At 47.2% G+C, this 21,565-nt stretch overlaps 1 protein-coding gene across 8 annotated transcripts in view; it reads left to right on the top strand.

Moving 5' to 3' along the window:
* LOC112459177 overlaps positions 1-21,565 on the top strand; it is an 86,784-nt gene that overhangs the window by 45,072 nt on the left and 20,147 nt on the right. For 3 of the 8 annotated variants that reach the window (XR_003041278.1, XM_025023180.1, XM_025023179.1), the window contains exon 3: positions 2,530-2,726. The exons of 3 other annotated variants lie outside the window; for them this stretch is intronic. Coding sequence is in view for 4 of the 5 variants with exons in the window: in XM_025023180.1 (XP_024878948.1) it covers positions 2,530-2,678 (149 nt within the window). In the remaining variant the exon portion in view is untranslated. Of the gene's footprint in view, positions 1-2,529; positions 2,727-20,782; positions 20,852-21,565 lie in introns of those variants that run through there. 2 more of the 8 variants (XM_025023181.1, XM_025023182.1) reach the window with 2 other exon arrangements.

Raw genomic sequence — 21,565 nt, 5'->3', positions numbered from 1 at the left:
TTATGATTTTAATTAAAGTTAAAACATATTTTCAAACTAGTATATAAGAGATCAATTAGACAGAAAAATGCCAATACAGTCCGGACTGGATCTTAGTAGCTTAATAATGATATTGTGTGAATTTTATATCTTTTTCTAACTCAATAAATTACGCGCCAATTTCTTGTCGGCCTTTAAAACACAGCTCTTTGTTGGAATAGTAAATCAACATACTTAAATCGATAATCGATTTGTTTGTGAGATAAGAATGTTCCCACACAGATTAAGTATTCTATTTAACGCTCGCTAGTTTGATTTCTAAATATCCTCATGTAAGAATTATCAGTCAGATAGCAATGTTTCCGTAATAGCGATAATCAAATCCGATATTATTCCCTCCGAATTTTTATTAGCGCGGCGATATAGGCCCCGAAATCTGAAAGCACGTCACGACACGTGTAATATCGAGATTCGGAGAAGAATTATATGCGGTGTCGGTCAAGCGGGCCATTCTTTATCCGCGCCCACTACACGAGCTTTTTCGTCGCTCGAATGAGGAACGTGCGCGGCGATATATCGAACGTGGCTCGAACCGGGACTCGCGCCCGTGAAAATCAATTGATATGTGTCACGGCGCACCGAAAGCTTCCTTGAAAACGCACCGGATGCGCTGAGGGGGTTCTCGGGCGCGGCGACGGGCATTGTCTCCGGGACTCCTTCTTTTATCCGACCGACATGTCGAATGCTGGATGCATAACAATTTATTGTCCCATCTCAGAATTCACTGTCCGCATCCACGCGGACCCTCTTCCTCGCTTCCTTTCTCCTCTTTCTTCGTGCTCGCGGCGCCTGTTCGGCGCCCCATCGGCGAGAACATTTCCGACCGGGCCACAACCGGAGGAATCGCTTCTGAGCGAAAGCGAATTGGCGCCAGGGCAATCGCGCCGGGTAAACGCTCTGTAAATAACATCTTCCTCAAATCGTTGAGATCTTGCAAATCTGGTCGACAGAACACGCTCTCGGTACAAAGTGAACGTAATGGTTCACTCCCGCGGAATGAAATGTTTCGCTACAACGTGACGGCCAATTAGATAAGGTGATTGATTAACGAATCACCCCGCAAATAATGATAGGGCACGCGTGTACGCGCGCCGCGGAACGCTGCATTTTCGAGGGAAAGGGAGAGACGATGACGCGGATGGGGGAGAAAAATGCGGGATGCTGGTGGCTCACGGCGCGGCGCCGCGCCGCGCGGCGGATCCATCACGGCGCCCGAGCGAGATGCGCCGCGCCGGTACGCGCGTGGGAGTTTATGGCTTTCGATGACCAGGAAGTGGGTGTTCCCGCACCCCATAATTCAGCGCTCGCGCGCACGTGTGTTTGCGCTCGCTCGCTGGCTGGATCCGGGCCCGCGCTCGCGGACCGCGATCGGACCGGCCGTATTCGCGTCTCGAGTCAAGTCAGGTCGGATGAAGATGTCGGGGCTGACGCACTGAGAGCCTCAACGTGGAAAGATACAAATGCGTCCGTGCAAGCCCGCGGTTATAACAAATTGTCGGCGTGTATGTGCGCCGAGAAGCTGCGGGATGAGAGAAGGTGCGTGAGCGGCACGCGAGTGCGTGCGTGCGTGCGTGCGTGCGTGAGTGAGTCTGACGAGATCACGCGCACAATCTTCGGCGCCGTCCTTCCGCGCGATCACTCTCTCTCTCTCTCGCAGGTTGCCGATCGACTCGATTTAATCCGATGCTTTGGCAGAGATACTCGATCTCTTTAATCTTCCCGAGCGGACGTCCAGCGACGTGTTACGTATCGTTTATCAAAACGACTCTCAATCTGCTGATGTTCAAAGGTTACTTTCCTATTATTAAAATAAAAACTAATAGCATTGAAGATTAAAGATTCTTGTTACTCGTATCCATTTCTGACAGATGCCATGATTTGTTCAATGTTTTATTTTTCTTGTCTTTATTCTTACTTTCGTGAAACTAAAATTGTGAAATGATATTCTTCGTATATAAACATTGTACACAGAGAAAAAAATAATGTTGTATCAACAGCATTAGTCTAATTAGAAATAATCTTGTTAATTCAATAACAGTATTAGTGAAATAATACTTATTTAATTAAAAAAATACTTATTTTATTAAAACAAACTAACAAGATTGTTCCCAATTAGACTCATGCCGTTGATACATTATTTTTTTCTCCGTGTGCCAGTGATGTCAACAACGATCGACATCATAGGAATAGGACACAAAATAGGAATAGAAAAGAAAGGAAATTAACATACATCTAACCTATTCTGCTATGTAGTATATGTTTCTAAAATATATTGCATGATTGCATATAGCGTACAGCTGATTCGGAACATGCGAATGCTCCGTGAGTGAAATCACGACTAATTGCAAAAGTGCCTGATCTAGATGATGCACGGTAAAAGCGGCAGGTATCGTTGATTTCCAACAGCTACCCGGATCGTTTCTTGATTTATACCCTCGGTAACCGGTCGATATTCGTGATCTCAAACGGGAATTAAAAATGTTCCGGCAGATAACAGCGAGCAGGAGTGGCAGAAAAGGAAGCGCAAGGCCCAGGCACAAGGCTGCGATCCGGGGCAAGTGAGGAAGAGACGAAGCTATTCTACGATCGGCTCTTCGGGACGCTTTCGAGGCCCGATTCGAACCGGCGGCTATCTATGATCGTGCTGGCAACCAATTACGTTTCCTGAACCGGAAAACATCGGGTCGGTATGTATTCCACGGAGGTGCACCCAGAGCCTCAAATTATAAATCAGACGATAACCCCGTCGGTTTTCTTCCTCCGACTCCGTTCCTCGTTTCCCTCCCACCTTTCTCTCGCTTTCTCTAATCTATCTATCTACCCATCTGCCTCTCTCTCCTTCTCTCTCTCTCTCTCTCTCTCTCCCTTCCTCAGTTCCGTGGCGTAGGAGAGAGAGGCTTCTCGTGGCCGATCGCGAGGGCTTTTAAGCTCGTACATCACCGTGTGGGTTACGCCCCCCGTATTTGCTTAGTCGTGCAAACGGGGAGGCGCGGATAAGGGCCGAGATGAAACAATTAATAATCCCCACGAGGCCACGAAACACCATGGGCCAGATGTTTCAGCGTGACGTGCCCCTTCTTCCTCCTCCGCTATGCCGCTCCTCTTCTTCCTCTTCGTCGCGTCTCCGCCGTTCGCTGCACGCTACGACGTGAGCAAAACGTAAACGACGGAACGCCGTTTACGCGAAATTTAATACAATCGATGAAATATATTATGCCGCGCGATGAAACTTTCACAATCACGGCTTTCCGCACGTTAGTCGTGAATTTTGTGTGGGCGCCTCGTATAAAGCTGCTTGTTAATGGCAGAACTCACACCGATTTACAACACTATTTGTTTATGATATATTCGAGAGAGTCGGCGGTGCAACGTTGTAGACTGTAGAGGATGACGCAGTGCGATTTATCGTGCATAACCGGGCCCCATCAAAATGCCTCTTTTTCAGATCGAAAAGATGTAAATGTGTGGAATTAACATAGGCGCCAATTTATATCTTAACGTATCATCTACAGCTGCGCATTTAGAAATCGTAAAAACAAAAGGTGGTTCTGGCGCTTTGGGGCTAGCGCCTTTCCACCGTCGCGGCTTCGACATGGTCACCGGTGTTTTTAGGCCACGCGTAGCGAGAACACGCGATATACCGGCGTTTGAAAAATGACGCTACCGCGGGGTGTACCTCAGTGTCTGCTCTCGGGATATCTTAATTATCGAGCAAAAATTAATTACCGTAACGCCCACCGAGCTGTACGCCCTGACGAAGGCGGTGAGGACTCTCCCGTAGGCCATTCGTAGGAGTATAAGGTGACTCGCGCGATGCCACGAGGTGGTTTTCGGACTCGTTTCGAAGCTATCCGTCTTTCCGTTCTCTTTTCCCCGACGTCCCCGACGAGGAATATCCAAATGCATCATGTGCGCATGTGTGCGAGCTTTTGTTTCGCGAGAATCGTGACGACTTATTCGTAAAGTATACATATCGCGTTAAAGTATCGCACGATACTTACAATAAGTCGCGATTAACTTTCATTGCACGGTCTCGTATATTCCCGCCTGCGTACGAGCCGGTTAACTAACCCGTGGGCAACGCGAGAGAATTTATCTCGGCAGGGTGGTAGGAGCGAGGCTAATCCCCGAATTATGCCGCGTTCGGAGCGTATCGGAGCGTACGGTGTTGTGGCGAAACCGGGGGAAACGCATGAGAATTATTATATGAGCCCGAGACGGCGCACGCTGCCGCATGTCGACCGGGACATGCTTTCGTGGAAGCGTATCAGCGATACCGGTGCGGCACGAAAGAGGAGAGTAACACGAGTAATTTCAGCGATGGAAACGGGGCCCGGCGCTCGCGCGATCCCCGGGTGGTGTGGGAGTCTCGGCTTTAGGTTCAAAGGTTCGCGATTATAACATTCCGGGCATGCCGTTTCGTGTGCATCAATTCGGTACGCCAGTTCCCTCTTTGCGGAGTTCCCTCTTCACAACGCCGGCCGCGTGCGCGAGCGCGAGTCGTCTTCTCTCCCTCTTGCCCTTCTTGCCTGCCCTCGCGCCGCGCGGTGCGGTCCGTTCCGGACGAACGCGGAGAGCCCCGTGGAAGCGCATCACGCTTGCAATCCCCCCCCCCCCCTCCGCGCTTATATTCGTGCTCGAGAGAACGAGCGTGCGGCCTGATCCTTTCCAGGAAGGACCCGCTATCCGGGAATCGGTAAACGCTCTCACTTACTTTTCCTCGCCCCCTTTTCCCTTCTTTCCATTGTCCGTGCATTCATCAATTGCAAAATCGTTTCTAAAATTGTATAAGCGTGGGGTCGGTCTTACGTTCTGTTAATTGTTTGATACTTACGCAACTTTAAGTTTGCATTTACTGTATTTCGAATAAAACGCTGAAATGAATAATAATTGGAGAGGAATCTGTAATTCTTAATTATGAAGATATGATATCCAATTTAGGCCATAGCGAATCAGGTGTGCCGAATTTTTTTTACGAAATAAAAAGTAGAAATAAAGTGTTAAATAACGGTGTTAAAGATTGCGCGATACAGACGGGATTTTCGAACCTCGATTTTATCTCATGAGAATCCGTGCGAATTGACATAAATCGAAATTATAATTCCATGACGTCAATCGCATCTTGCGTCCTGCGATGGTGTACATCGATGCTATAAACTGGATCACTGCAGGATTTATAGCTGGCGTTGCGTTTTATCCGATGACTTTATCGCTCCATTGTCTCGCGGCGTTTTACCAGGTCGGTAATTTAAACGCTTGAGCAGGCGAGATCGCCAATAACCGCTGTTGTCGACAGCAGTTGAAATTCGCAAACGTAAATAAAGTTTATCGTATACAATTAATAATGAACGCGTTTATTAACAAACTGAATCTTAAGATAAACTCTTTTCCTCCATAAATTATCACTTTATTTTTAAAAAGAATTCTTTGAAGTAAAAGATAATTTTTGTCAGTTATCTGACAGTGAAAGACATTCTTGACAATTGTGAATATTGCAATAAATATTAATTTAGAGAGAAGACTCTTCTATCAATAATCATAAAACACTTGGAAAACCGTGGCATTGCCTAATGTAACGGCAGCGAGCTCTTCGCGAAGGTCATTTCGCGCTTCCGTAGGAGCGGTGCAAGCGGACTCATCAAGAGCCCAGGTTTCCTCCCGGCCGTGCCGCGGTTCGAACTTGCGGCAGCGCGGCTCAGTGATGGGCGCATAAATAACGCGGAAAATGGACGACAGCGACAAAGCTGGCGCTGATTTCGCTAGTAAACCCAGCGGCGCGCGAGCCGCGGCGATCGGGCAAACGGCCTATCGAGATGGATTTATGCCAGCGTCATTAGGGATTAATTATACGCCTTGTCAGGCAGCTGATGCCTGCTCTAGCGACCAGAGATGGCCCCGCTAAGAGCTGCTCCTATCGTAACCGCGGATAGAGACGGCTAGAAAGAGGAGAAAGAAGATGCGCGCGGAGAGGAACAGAGAGGAGTATATGTCTACGCGATCTTCCTTCGTGATTTACACCTCGGCTAAATCGTACGCATTGAGAGGCGCTGCCGCGCGCGTACACGAATCTTGTACAAAGATGCGTCGTTATACTGCGCCCGTTTGGAGCTCGCACATTCGACGACAATTCCACAGAAACGCCATGACCCGACGCACAAACGATACGTTACGCAACGCGCGTGCAATTATATGGCCGAGGATGTTTATGCCCCTCAGCACCGTTAGAATATCCTTCTTAACCCTTACAGAAATTTAATACTGTAAGTGAGTATTTGGCCAGTGATTAATTACTTATTTTGAGTATTAAAAGCATTAAAAACAGTGCTTTTAATACTCAAAATAAGTAATTAATCACTAGATAAATAATCACTTACGGTATTAAATGTCTGTAAGGGGAGGGCTAAGCAGGATGACTCCAAAATAGATAGCCAGTTCTTAGGAGCTCATTTCGTTCATTTTAATGAGTAAGACTACAAATGTGTTTTTACAAATATAAATTTAAAAACTTTCTTTTTGATTTATAAATTTTTGGCATCGTGTTACTTTGAGCCATCATAATGTGTACATTGAAATGTAAGATTAAGAAGCTACGAAGATTTGCGAAATTATTCTACGCATGAATAGAATTATTGGGTTATGTTGTGGGTGTACGTTAGGCAATCCGTAAACGTGGGGGAAAAGGTAGGGACATCGCGGATGAGGACGTGAACCTGTAGGAGACGCGCACCGCGAAAGAGAGAAAGATATGAAAACGCACCCATAAGTGCCGTGCGTTCTAGACTCACGTACTTCCTTAATGCCGAATGCGCCATCCGCTTCCTTGCCATATAAGTTTCTATCAAAAGCCCGGATCGTACGTAATCCAGAAATCTGCCGCGTGACCCCATGGGAATACGCGCTCGGTGAAACTCACGCACGTCCTCTCCCTCGCCTCCCTTTCTTCTCGACGTTCCTCGCGATGCCCGAGGGCCCTCAAACGGGCGAAACCGCGGTTGACTCATCGCTTCTCGGTTATATCGAGATTAGCTCTCTTTGAGAAATTGAGATCGTTCCTTTGACACACGTTTAATGTGTCTAAGCCGCGCGTTGAAGTTTAACGATTCACGCACGTGACCTTTATATCTGAATTTATTATTAAGAAAACGCATGGCTCATATAATATCTTGAAACATTTAACCTTGACTTTGAGAACAAATATTTTTATTAATGCAAAATTGATTACTTTATTGAAATGTTGAGAGATATCGATTAACGGAAAAAAAAATGTTTTGCTCGTTGTCTTTAAGTGGAAGTCGTCAAGATACTCAATGGCAAAATTTATGAATTATTTTAAATATTTATCTTCCCGGACAGTCCATTTCCTAAGCTAGTGACTAGTACGCTCGACAACAAAACAACGTTGCGTTACTTTCGTTTAAAATCATTCGCGGTTTTGTTCGTCAAAAGTTGTCGCGCGCATTGGTCACCGCTGCGAGCGGTGTATCTATCCTCCTTTTAACCTACTGTTTATGCAGCATGATTGATGAAGTTGCATTAATATTTTTGTAGCAGGGACGGCATTCAGTGGCGATACGTAATGCATCCATTCGTTACGTCCGCGCAATAAAATATATCTCACTCGGCCAGATTTACGACGCCGCGGTCGGGCCCCCGGATATTTCTGCGGGCGTTACGTAGATACGTGATGCTCTGATATTTCGTATCGTGTTCGATAACGAATGATAACGTGGCTGCTTTTGAGCATTGCGCAAGGTAATCGCTTCAATGCCGCAACTCTCGGTGTTGATTATTACTATTGCAACGTTGATTGTAGATTATTTGTTTGCTTATTAAATATCCTAGTTATGTTCTTACTTGAGAAGTCTCTTTACGTTGCGTTTCTGGCATTTCCTTGCGGAAAACATTTAGCATTAACTTTCCAAATTCTCTCTCTCTCTCTCTCTCTCTCTCTCTCTCGTTTCAAGCGAAAGTATCAAAGTTACGATATGACAGTGAAATTGATGTAGACAAGATCTCATCTAGCGATTACCATCGCAGCTGTGAAGCTGTGATTCTCAAGATTCTTAAGAATTTCCTGTTAAGTCCCGCAACGAGGAAGGATTATCTACGGAGTATCTCCAAGTCTTGGGGGGGGGGGCAACGTAAAACTTACGACCTTTATATATATATATACATATATATAGACTCCCGAATTTTTTTTTCATACGGTGTGGTCGGGACGCGTCTAATAATTAAAACGCGATTAGCGACTACAGCCGGGACGTGTTTCAATAAATCAGTATACGGCGCCCTGCCCCTTTCTGGCCGTCGCGAGCAGGACGTTCTCCTTCGACCGGCACGAAGGGACTGCGCTCTCTGCGTGCACGCACGCGCAACCTGTAATTACGTGTATTGCGGATCTCTCCCTCCTGTCTGCTTCCCTTTACATCCGGTATCGCTTTTGCGGAAGGTATACGAGCATTGGTGAAACGTCCCATAGATTGTTGATTCGCGATTTCCTCAATCGATCCACCGATGAATCCGTAATCGCGTAAAAATAATCGTTCTAATTAAGTTTCTACTAAAATAAAGCGATAATTTTGTTATACATTTTTCACATAATGAAGTATAAATTTCAACGATGTTATTCACACATCTACATTTAGAAGCTAAAGGCGATAAATCTCTCGAAACATATCCTTTAATTTTTTCGATTTTTTTCTTTTTTGAGATCCTGGTACAATTTTCTTTGGCATCAGGTAGGAAGTAATCGTGAGATGCAAAGTACATAAAGGCTCGGGCGTCAACGGAACCCGGATTTTGGGATCACCCGGTACAGGTAGAAACACGGCAGGTGTAGCCTGCAGGCGATGAATCGCAAGCGAGCCCGAGCGTTGCGTGGGCGCGTTTCTCAGGGTGGCTGCGATGCGTCACACGCGAATCGCGCGAGGAAAGACTCGACAGAGAGACTCGCAATGAGACGAGGGACGAGACGAGGCGAGATGAGATGAGACGGGATAGAAGACGGGCCGAGAGAGAAATGAGGGACAAAGAAAGGGGGAGTGGGACACGCGTGAAGAAAGAGAAAGAGAGAAGGCGGCGTTTTATCTCGCTCCGAAAGGAAGAGAGGAGAGCGCGCACGCCGGTGCACAGAGGACCTGTAGGCGAACTATGCCGGGTATCCAGGCTGAAGGTTGGGCAGCGAACTAACCAGCTGAGTAAAGCAGCCCGGGGTATATCCTGAGAACAATCGGACCTACCGACCAACGTCGGCGTGGGCGAGCCACCGGCTCGAAATATGCATTCCTAGCGAGTATCTCGCGCTAAAAGATTGTTGCATTTACGTGTGCCACGCCGCGTCGAGCCAATAAATAACGGATGTTTAGCCGCCTCGCTCGCGGCGCGGATTGCGAATCCTGAGACTGAGAGCGCCTTCGTCAGCCTCCGAACCGGCCGCTGCGCCGTCACGTCGCTAACGAGATTCGGGCTTGCGGCAATCGTTTACCGCATCTCTCATGTCCTGCTCCTCAAACGACAGATCGTATGCCTTCTTTTTTTACTCGCACGTGCTGCAAACGATCTCGCTTTCGCCGCGCCGGTAACTAGAATTCGAGTGTTGCAGACGAGCAACAAGACGATGCATAATACGTCGCCTTCCGACAATCCGCGGATTCCATTACGCGCTGCGGAGTTTTACTCTTTACCGGTTCAAGCAGAAGAACGACGATGTCGTTAACGACGATGACGAGGATGTCGGTGGGCATGCCTAGGATAGGAGAAGAAAGAGGACGAAAATGTTGCCGGGGAATAATAGGCCGGATTTGCGGTCACTAGAGTTGCCAGGTTTGCGGATGTGCCTGCCGTGTCGTGGGCATCATCGAGAGAAGCTCGAGCTTGTTGAATTGTCGTCATGAGAAACGCGGAGATTGCCGAAACCCGCAGTTTAAATTAGAAGCGTACAAACTGCAAATTGAAATTGTAAATTACCTCGCGGTATACTTACGTATCTCGAGATTGGGGGACGATCCCGGCTTAGTACAGATAAACTATTATTTAGAAGCGGCAACTTTTTTTACCATTTAATTGTTTCGATCTCCGTAGCCGTAAAAATAGCTGGCTTATGCTCGATAAAATTGTAACGGTCATCGTTTATTTCGTAAAGAACGAGGAACATTCATCACGATAAAAGCGTGTTTTTATATGATGTCTCTTTCTCTCTCCTATCTTATCGAAAAATCTTTCGACTGAAATCCTTCGAACTGGATCATAATTGACCGCCCATCACTTGCCGTTTCCTTTCTGCGAATCATTCGCGCTCTCGTCCGCCGCGGGCTCGCTTGCCTCTAACTACGATAGTTCTTCAACTTTCTAAACGTGGGCCATCGCGCCGCGATTACCGAAACCAGTCATTTCGGCGTCGTGCTCCTGCGATATCGATGATACTCTTTTGCCACTTAATGAAATCTCACTAGCTTTTCTAATGATCACTGTCATGTGCAATTTCTCCGAGGAGTGTCGAGAGATCGGGTCGGCAGGTTGTGAGAAAAAAGGCGGGCACGGCGGACAAGTCGAGTAAGAAGTCGAAGAATCGAAATCGAGAAGACTCTCTTTAAAAAGTTCCTCTAGTGAGCGGACCTCGAAAATGGAAATATGTTAGTGGACGGTCGATTAAGTACGAAGACGCGCTTTACCTGTTATTTATCATTACAGCAGTTTCTAGCTGCCTTCTAAAAAACTGTTCAATTTACAGCTCCGTGCGAATAAACGCGTCTCTCCGAATAATCAGCAGCTCTTCATCGCTGAAATAATTTTTTTGTCAAGATATAAATGCGGACAATAAGTGTTAATGCGCCTAAAGGACCGTCTCGTACAAATCGACTTTCTTTCGAATTATTGCTAGCGAAATCACGAAACTCGCGGGTCGAAAGTCCGCTCCTGCCGAGAAACTCGATAAAGCGTTACATATCCATCTTATCGGGCACGTAATTGTTCTCGTTCGCGTAGAATGGTCGTAACGGAAGCCTCCCGCAGATAATCGTTCTAACTGACGGCCGTTTGTGCAAACGACACCTAACAGTGCGGCAAATAAATTGTAGGCAATTAATCTTGAAACAGCTGGTCGGATTATTAACAGGGTTTAAGCGAGACTTGTAGATCCGCTATCCTTTTCGCTCCCGCGCGCGCGCTTCCTCGCGTGTCCCCTTTCGTCGCAATTCTCTCATTCTCCCCGTCATTTATTCATCACGGAGCGGACTGCACGTGCGACAATTACAACGGCCTGCTAAAAGCGGTGGAAAGATTAACGCCACGCGAGACTGTGGTCATCGATTTCTGCGAAACAAGACGGAGTGTGGCAGCGACATGCGCCACATACGAAAACTTGACACTTAAAAAAACCTTGACATTAAGATGATGAAGAAACTTTCCATTCGATCTTCTGGGTTATTTATGACATTACGAAATTGAATCCAGCAACATTGAATAATCCATATCAGATTATTCTTCTCTGTTTGCTTTATAATCAAATCTGCGTTCCAGGAAAAAAATTGCTTTAGAGACTCGGTGATTAATTTTGTATCACGGGAAATATTATCGTGAAGAAAAGATATATCGACGTGTTTATTTAAAGTCAGATTCTCAAAGCGAACTTTAGCTGACACATTGCGAAATATCGAGGCACACGTGCGGATTCTAATTTCCTCGTGTAAATCGCCGATAATACGTGACGTCATCGGGTTCACAGTGCTGATTGGGTGCGAGAATTGGAGCCCGCCAATTACCAGGTGACCCGGGCACGATTTATGGGGTCGGCCGTAACTCATGCCAGTTCTCTCGCACTCCCCCTCACTGAGCCTCCTTATTCCATAACTCGGCACCCCGTAACCCTACGACGGCGCTATATAGATAGACGGCCGATGCATAAGTATAACTGAAAGCCGGCGATCCGAGCCAGGATGTAGGATTTATTGCGTGAAGATCGTGCCACGTCTCGATGACAAGCTAACGTAAATTAATTATGCACAGATTTAATAAGACGCTCGGATAACCGCTTGATATCTAGTACTTGTAGTAATATTTTATTTCATTCAAAGAAGTAACAATAACGATTGTTTAAGATTGTAACAGCAGAAGGCTAATTATGGTTTCCCATATCACAGTTATCTCGGTTCCGCGATGGAATATTAGAAGACAATGAGATTTGCATCTCTACCTGAGCTTTCACCTGTCACGAGGACGTGACTTTGTTGTGTCGCGGCGCGTCATTTGCACAAACCCGATGGCTCAATAAGATAACTCGTTGGATAATACAATTTCGCTGGGCCGCTTTCAGCGGGAAGCGCGGGCATAACAACGATAACCTCTCTCGCGACGCCGCCGCGCCGACTGACTTCCGCGTCGATTCGTTACGTAAATCGTAGCAGCTATATAGCCCGGGTACGATCGATTGTTTGTGCCGCGGGACAAGTACCGAGAGGCCGTTTCCGGCTGGCGGTATCATCACCACCGGAGCACGCCGCCGCGCCGCGCCGCGGCGTATCATTCATCGTGGCACGAACCGTGGCGACTCGGCATATTTCGCGGGGCCTATAATATCAGTGTTGCTCGACGAGGAGGAATAACCCTCTGCAATTCGGTTTGGCTTCGTGGCCGATCTCGCGATGAACACGCCATCAACCTCGCGATCCCAAAGTAGGCTCTAATAAGCGCCGCGCGATATCTCGCTTCTGCTCCGCTTGCTCCGGGGAAAACGCGGCACGAGCGACAATCGACCACCGAATAGAAAGTGCGAGTCGTGGCCAGGCTGCTCTTGGTCGTGCGGGTCCAACAATAGGTTTCGTATCCCCAAAGACCAGGCGAGAAACCGACTCACGCCTGCAGCGCTACAACTCGATAATACAAAACTTATTCTCGAGAGAATCATATTCTATCTAACGAAGCTTTCGTACAACAGGTCTTTTCTAATTAAAAGAAACCATTAAAATGCTCTTTAAAATTAATATAATACATTTTCAAGTTATTTGTGAAGTAAAAACATTTCGCGTAACGCAACAAGAAATTTGCGATAATTCCTTCCAGCTTTCAATCCACTGTTATTATTAAAAATTTGAACAACAAATCTGTAATAAAATAAATTATGGCTAATGGTAAATGCTTAATGGTGCCGAGTTTACAACCTGTATTTCCAATTACATAGTCGCTTATAGTTGGCCATCTTTATAACAAAGTTGTCACGCTCGTTCCGTTGAGCGAGTTCAGTCGACCTACAACGGAACGGTTCAGCATTAAACTCCTTCGCGTTCCGCAAGAACGTGAGCAAAACTGGTTCCCGATAACGGACTATCGGTGAACCTATTTGCCTCTTAATCGAGCATCGATTACCTTATCGAGTTGATGGTTATCGTAAATTGCTGTTACGTTATACTGATGGTTTAAAATCACATTTTCTCGCATGATCACTATTTATCGCTACGTATTTATCTAAAGCGTATGTAAATATAACTTGGGATAAACCAGTGTGATAAACCTGAACGATCGCATGTGAAACACATTTATTTGGATTTGTTCTAGCAACGTGAAATTTGTACGCAATAGATTTTCACACGTCACAACATCTTCACAAACGCACTTGCTTGTTACTTACACTTTGCACGTTTTTAAATTGAAGTTTAACTTGAATGATTTCGAAAGTCTAATATATCCTGTAACAAAATTACTAGTAACATTGAATTACAATCATGTTAGGCACGCATGTAGTATTTTCAATGGAATTGCCTATCGATAAAACTTGAGGAACACATCTTAAACAAGTAATAACTGTACGCTTTAAACTTACATCCATGTTCAGATCACAGTTAAATTCTCTCATAGCGGATAGGCGTAGCGGATAAGGCGAGCTTTAGGGTAAAAGCCTGCCGGCTAAGATACGTACGCGGGAGTGTCTCGCGCGAGGGAGAACATTTTTGCCGTTGGTACGAGTTTGCAGGTTGCGCGAGGCGATGTGCGCGCGATCGGCTTGCCTGCTCGGGCTCGGTGACCGAGGGCACCCCCGGGTCCCCGCGGGCTCCGTTGCCGGGCCCTACGAGCATCAGCCGCCCTCCCACTAGCCCCTGGCCTGCGTTGCATCGCGTTGCATCGCGTTGCGGTGCATGGCGTCCTCGTGTGGGCGAAGGGTCACAGGTCGCAGACACACCAAGATGGTTCTCAACGTCGGGAGTCCTCGCTCGCGAATTAACGCCATTCTGAAAAATAAGTAAAACCCTTCGTCGAGAAAGGGGTTTGTTCGAATTTCGATCTATCGTAGATCTTGCACGTATCAACGAATTCGTGAAGGAGATTATTCGTCACGTTCTGAGAATCTCCTGTGGTACATCGTCGATTTTGAGCACCGCAATCTTCCGCCCGCGCCGGTTCTCAGGATGGGTGGAGGACCTCGCCCGAAGGATACACGTGAAAAAAATGAAAGGGAGAAAAAGAGAAGGAGAACGCGAGTAAGCGAGGAAGAGAGAAACTCTTGAAGGGCGAGAGAGCGACGAAAATCGTAATCTTTCCGCATCGTGGTGTAAGATTCCGCGTCGCGAGGGGGACAAAATCGCGTCTCGCATCTACTGGTTCGGTGACAATTCGCGTGGATATTTTGTTCGCGGTCGGTGCGACACGACGCGACGCCGTCATATAAAATGGCATAACGGATAAGAGTATTTGTTACACACGCGGGGAAACCTCTTTCGGGCCCGTGGGGGTCACGAGAAAACCGATGTAGTTCAAGCACGGTTCGAGGCGATCATCCACGGTAGAGAACTTGTAACCTCTCTCGTGCTAAGAGTCGCGTGCGTTTGAACGGCCCTTATTAATGTCCGCCTTTTTTTGCTGCTTTATAGGCGCATTAATGATAATTATTATTAACGAATCGCGCGGTTTATACGGTTGTCATCCGTTGGCTTTGCTTTATGGATATGGGGACACATCGATATTAGTTAACGTCGTCGATCATCCGAATAAGTCGGGACGGCCGCGGCCGTGCGCCTCGGAACTCCACGGAAAGGATCATCGCCGAGGAATTTTAAGATTCCGTGGGCATCGGGGGGAGCCAATACAGGTCCGTGCACGGAAAGTTATGGCGCAAGCGGTTGCGAGGTGCCTCGCGCGAGGGGCTCCTGTCCTCTCGTGCGAAAGGTCACGTACGAAGGAACTGACCACCCTCCCCACACACCCATCCTTTTTCCTCGATCTTTTCTCCGCGCGTCCTTCTCTCTCCTTCGTATCGCGCTCCTACCGCGTCCCTTACCTCGCGGGCACTCGCCATCTCGAGGGAACAACCCCGGCGAGGACTTAGAGAGCAGATAGAAATCTCGGGGCGGGTCTAGCAAATTGAAAAATTATGCCGACGCGTATATGCGACGTGTTTTTGGCGAAGATGCGAGACAATGGGATCTCCAGATAAAAAGCTGAGGATCGTTCAAAAGGGTAACGCCATCACGGTAGGTATGGCGCTTATATATGTGCGCGGATACGCGTATATCTACGCCGATCTACGGAAAGGTGCACACGTACGAGCTTGATGATCAGCGTACTCATGCATAAATACGTCAACGTTGCTTTTGCCCTTATCTTCGATCTGGTATCGTGAGCTCCTTTCGTGTCTGTGCAGCGTCGTATCGGTTAGATTTCCGGTCGACTTGTCCGCCTCCGCGTTTTCATCGAGCGTAACACGCGCGTAAGTATTTATTTCACGTCGCGTCGGCGGCGAGAGGCGCCTCTCTCCTTGGAAAACATGAAGAGTCCGCGCGAGATTTTATTTTCTTCCGTTCATTATAGTTGCGCGACGAGTCGCGCGTTTTTAGATCTCTCCCGACACGCCGAGTGTCGGGAGCGATACTCCGCAGACGCAAGAAAGTCGAGATGAGAGACGATAGCTATGAATCGTCAGTTACCGGCCGCCGACTATTCTGATTTTCCGGAATTGTCGGACGAGTCTGCCTCGATGCCCGTGATCCCCGTCCATTCGTTACCGTTTAGAGCTGCGCTTAGGTGCTCGTAAACTCTCATCAGAGATCGAATCGGGCCGCGCTTGATGCTGCAAGTGGAAGAAGTGGTACTGGAAGCGGCGGGTTAATTCGCGAGTGATGAGCTGCCCGGAGTGACTCCCTTTCTCACTCTTCGCCGGTCTCGCTCTCTTTCCCTCGGCTGCCTCCCTTGCCTCCGCTTCCTCTCCCTCTTGTTCTCGTCCTGCTCTTCCTTCCATGGTTGACCACACTCGTCTACTTGTACGTACGTACGTACGTACGTACGTAGTCCGTACCGTGTCTGCGGGCTCGGTGAGTTCCCACGGACGGGACCGGGAGGAGTTCTTTCGAGTTTGAAAACACAGCAATCAGTGTAACTGCTTCTGGCGAGAAGGTACTATGTCTATATGCGCATATTATATATCTGCATACACGCGCCTAAATACATATTATACATTTTATATTTTATATATAATATATATTGCGGCACGAAACATATGTTCATGTGTGTGCGCGTATAACAGATGTACAATACATACATATATGTGTTTGTACCACCAAGTGCATCGTGCTGTCGAACTTTTCCTCCATGAATGATAGCAACAAACAAGTTGCATCTGGGTTCGGATTGTTTTGAATTTACCGAGTCTATTCGTCATGAGAGCTACAATAAAGTAGCATCAGAAGTATGAGCCATTATTATATACCTACTGTAATCTAAGGAAGATTGATACGCGCTGCATGATATGTCAGTTTGATTATCAATAAGATGCGTTTCACTACCTGGCCTGAGAAGATTCATTTCATCCCATGAAATCTCGCTGACTTCCGCAACGTATTTACAATACACACAATATAATAATTTTATTAGTGGCTTCATTGATGTACCGCGTATTATTTTGACCATTTTCTATAATCAATACCACCGGAGGATTTATCTTTCTCCTATATGTTTTACTGTCTCGTACCTTCTTCGGCACTTTCTCGCATGATTTCTCACACAGCCGCGGGAATCGACGCCGGAAGTCCGATCGAGCGCGAGGCGCCGCTGGGTGATTCATATGCGTGAACTCGCAAGAATCGGCGGCGACCGGTAACGCCGCAGTCCACACGCTGATTCTCTCACGCTCACACGCTTGCACGGGTGACTAACTCTTCGAGCTGCGATATCGGCGCACCATGCTCTCTGTTGGGTCTCGTAATATATAAACCAGTTGCGGCGAAATCAAAACAAAGTTCGAGCGCGTGGGTGCGTACCTTGTGAAGGAAACGCGTGGACGTGTCGTGATAATTATCCGATGTCCGGCTTGGTAGCCCATATATCTGCGAGTTGAAGCCGCGTAAGCAAGTAGTAAATTAAGCGAGCGAGCACCATTTAATACGATGCAGAACGCCGCGCGCGTGTCACACGATCGATATCGGCGACGGCCCGGCCGGTCGATCGTATCAGGTCCGTACGCGGGCGTAGGCGATAAGGCGAGAACCAGCTCGTAAGTTTCCACTATCCCCAAAGCGGCTGCTGCCCGCCTCGTCGAGCGTGTAAGTAATACTTCCTGCGCGCGGTACTTTCGCTCGCCGCGCCGCGCCGAGCCGGCCGAGCGGACGTGAACGCGAACGCGCTCGATCTCTTAATTGATAGGTGACGAGCGAAAGGGCGCGCATGTGAATCACGCTTCGGGACGCGCGCACGATTTATATAAATCTCCCGAGGCAGATCGCACGTAGGTGTGATGCTTTTAATTATTTCTCGACGTGCCTCCCGAAACGGGATATCAGGATTCATAGAGAACGTTTCATGAATTCCGTTTGTGACGGACAACTGAGTTTGATTAAATTCATTAAAATTGCGCGGCGTTACAATAAAAGTAGGGTAATATAATATCTCTCTACGGTTGCGTAACTATTATTTACAAAAATTCAATTTTTGTCCTGTTACATAAGATGCGAGCAATTGACAGCACTTAATTAAACTGTTCGCCCATATGTAATGCGATCTACGTGGAATAATAAATTTTATAAATTGTTTAATTACACTAGTCACTCTCTCGGGCCGTGCGAAACACGCCTTGCATAAGGATCCAGACACGTCAGGCAATTTAAATCCCGCTAATTGACAAGTACGCCCGAGCGAGCGAGCGCGGATATGAGTTTCTACGCCTCGATAGGACGCGCGCGAGAAACGAGGCGGATACGATATCAAATTATGTCTGTGCGATGCCGGCCGGACTCGGTGCGCGTCGAGTCGAGGACCTACGAAGAAGCGGTGGCGAAATATAACGTAATATGAGCAAACTCGAATCGACGGGGCGACGCGCACGTAGGTAAACGATCGTTTATCCTCCCACCGGCCGATTGTCATCTCTCCGGCCGTTGCATCCTCGAAGCGCAAAGGCAGCGCACGGCGCGGCGCGGCGACGTCGCGCTCGGATGAAGGTGGCAGTGGAGGTGGAGACGAAGGTGGGTGCCCTCGTGTGTTGAGTAATTGGAACACGACCTCCGTCAACCCCCGCCGGCCCTAAATGGCCAGCGGAAACGAGTGTGTGCACCACCGTGGAGGAAGCTACCGTCGTCGCTCTTGCGCAACCGCATACAGATGCAGTCTTCTCGAATGCAGCGCGTGCAGTTGCGACGCCGCGCATCGCGCGCGCGACGCGATAAACGCGGCCCAGCGCGACGGCGCGGCGCGCGGATTCTCTCGCTCGTGGCGCGTTGGACGCACTCTCTTTATTGTCCTCCCACGATGATTTATGCTAATTCAACGCGAAACATCGCGCGTGGATGATATCGGAAATAGCAGAGGAGTGTCGCGACGTATTGCGAGCAATTTGCCATCCCGGCCGTAGTCTCGCGCGACTGCAGTTGGCGCGTTGAATGACTGTTTCTTCTCCAACTCGCAGATCAATGCTTATGAATCGCCAGTTATACGATGCAAGTTAAGATTTCACAATTACGAATGCTTCTGGTTTGAAAGAAGCCGTAAACTTGATGTGCTACTGTAAACGATATTATAACGCATCATTTATTGGTTCTGCGAGAACTGTCGGAAATGATCAACGACGTGGCCGAAGACAAAATGAGTTTTTGAGGACGGCTTCAGATATTCTGACGCCTTTTAATTGCCGCGATTTGAACAGCTCCTTTTGGTCGGCGGCTAAATATATGTATACGGGACAATAAAAATGTGTGAAAGTTGCGCGGACGAATAAGCAATTATTAGCAGATCCAATTCATACGCTGAAAAATATTGGTAATAAAATGTCGCGTTATATCAATTCTTAACGATTATCCTTACTCGGTAGAGTTTATCTCTCGGCGAGGAAGGGAAAGAACCGTCGTATCAACGATAAATTATCCCCTCGATACCGTTGAAACGCCGATAAACCAAAAAAAGGCATTTACGGGCGTGCTTTTCGGGGCATAAAAATTTTTTCGACGAAACGAACAAAGTAGCGCGACGGTCTTCAAGGTAAGCATGGGCGGTATGAGAATTTCGTGAGAGCGTTTCGACTCATAAACATAACGAGGCATCAGGATGCCAGAGTGTATGAGTATGAATACAACGGCCTAAGAATCGCCCACGTCGCTTACCAGCCACGATCAAGGAACAATGTATAACAGTTTCTTCACGGCTGTCGCGTCAAATCAAGGATTACTCATCTGCCGGGAACGAGCCGGATTTAGCGCCGCGCGCGAGCGTCTTCGTGAAGCCTCTCTCATTCTCGCGTGCGCCGGTTTTTATTACTATTTATTCGCGGGTTTATTACGACGGTTTCGCAATCTCATACAGGAACCAAGCGGACCGACCTTTGTACGTGTTACGTAATGCTCCTTAATGCAACGTTGCGCTATTGAACGCGTCACGTTAAATTTGCACACATAAATTTTGAAATAGCGAATAACTCCGATTTTGTTGTAGCGTATAAGCGAAGTTTCTTCGAACGCGGAAGTATAATTCATTCAGGCACTACGCACACACCTTCGGAAGTGTAGGCACCATGACGCATATTCGTATAATCTACATCTAATGCTAAACGCGTGTCTGTCTTCTGGCCCACATTATTTAGCCAGCGAGAGATCTGACGCAGATACCCCGACCTGACTCAGATTGAGTGTAGACTATGACGGACTTACGTATGCATGTCATTAAGTTGCATGACGTTGACTTTCGCTGAGACATCATAATTACATAAAAATTCTTATATTAAGCCCCATTAACAGTTCAGCCGTAAAAATAACGAGTTGAAATTCGTTACGCATATAGATTACGCGAAAAATTCGTAAGGCTTATACATACACCTCGTAGGAATCGTATGGAACTTCCATCCCAATTATGTCAGAGGATATCGTGTGTCGAAACTTCACGCAAATTCTTAAAAAACAACTCGCGGCGAGCGGCGAGGCTGGTTTGGGGAGTCCACCGACCACCCGCCGGCGACTGCCGGTCGCGTCGACCTGTTTCCAACGCATGTTGAGGATCCATCGCATGAGGAAGGTATCGTTCGCGGATTGACGTTCGCCGACCTTCCTCGAGATGCGTATCTGACAATGAGAGTGGTCCACACGCAGATCGCGGCGCGGCGGACTGCCGCGGGGTTTGCGCGGGGGTAACTCAATTTGTAGTTACAAACGAGCATAATATGATAATGTCCCGTGGCCGGGCCGGACCTTCTTCGCTTTGTTAGCCGAGGCCTCTTCACGGGCACTCCCCCCCCCAGCTGCGCCGTGTCATTTGTTCATGTCTGTCAATACGTCACCGATAGGTATACCGATCCCTCGTTGTCCGCCGAGGATACTTCGCCGAGGCCAAAACTCGCGCGTGCGACCGGGACCGCTCGAGATCACAAACCATGCACGAAACTGGAATCTACTGGTGTCCTTGCATTTCTTACACATTATTATTGACGAATGTGAAGCGCGTCATCTTTACGTTTGCCCCGTCGTCTTGATGCTATTAAAATGACTTTTAAAATAATATGACATCTGCGCTATTATTATGATGTGTTGCCCCTACATAAATGTTGTTATGAAACTGAAAAATCTTTTCTCGTTTAAAATGTATTTTTTTGAAAGATCGATGATACAAGCTGTACATTTAAATATGACACTATATGTATAATGTATAATGCTTTTTGTGACATGTAAATAATATTTTTTAAAATAAATTTTGGCATCTTATCTTATTTCTTCTCTTTTGAGATATCGATATAATAAATTTCGCACTTCTTCCTTAAAATTCTTCTTGGAAAGAAAGATAGGATAAGATGTTGAAATTTATTTGAATTTAAAATTTGTTTGAAACTGATGATTTCACGAATCCTTTCCCTATGCGAAGAAGACAAATAGACATTTACCAGAGCAAAAGGTTGCATGTTTTGCGCTCGAAATGAAGGAATAATACCTGGCACGTATTGCTACACTTTATTCGAAGTTACGAGGCCCCATCGAGTGGTTAAATGATTCGTAATGCACCTTGAATACTACTATCCGCTTCTTGTTGTTCTCTCGGCTCTCTTCACGATTTCTCCGGCGAGATGCCGACGGCT

Source organism: Temnothorax curvispinosus, unplaced genomic scaffold, assembly GCF_003070985.1.
Source record: "Temnothorax curvispinosus isolate PA1 unplaced genomic scaffold, ASM307098v1 QBEX01009580.1, whole genome shotgun sequence".
Classification (NCBI taxonomy): Eukaryota; Metazoa; Arthropoda; class Insecta; order Hymenoptera; family Formicidae; genus Temnothorax; species Temnothorax curvispinosus.
Note: the sequence above shows the minus strand (reverse complement) of the source record. Positions and strands in the feature narration are given on the sequence as shown.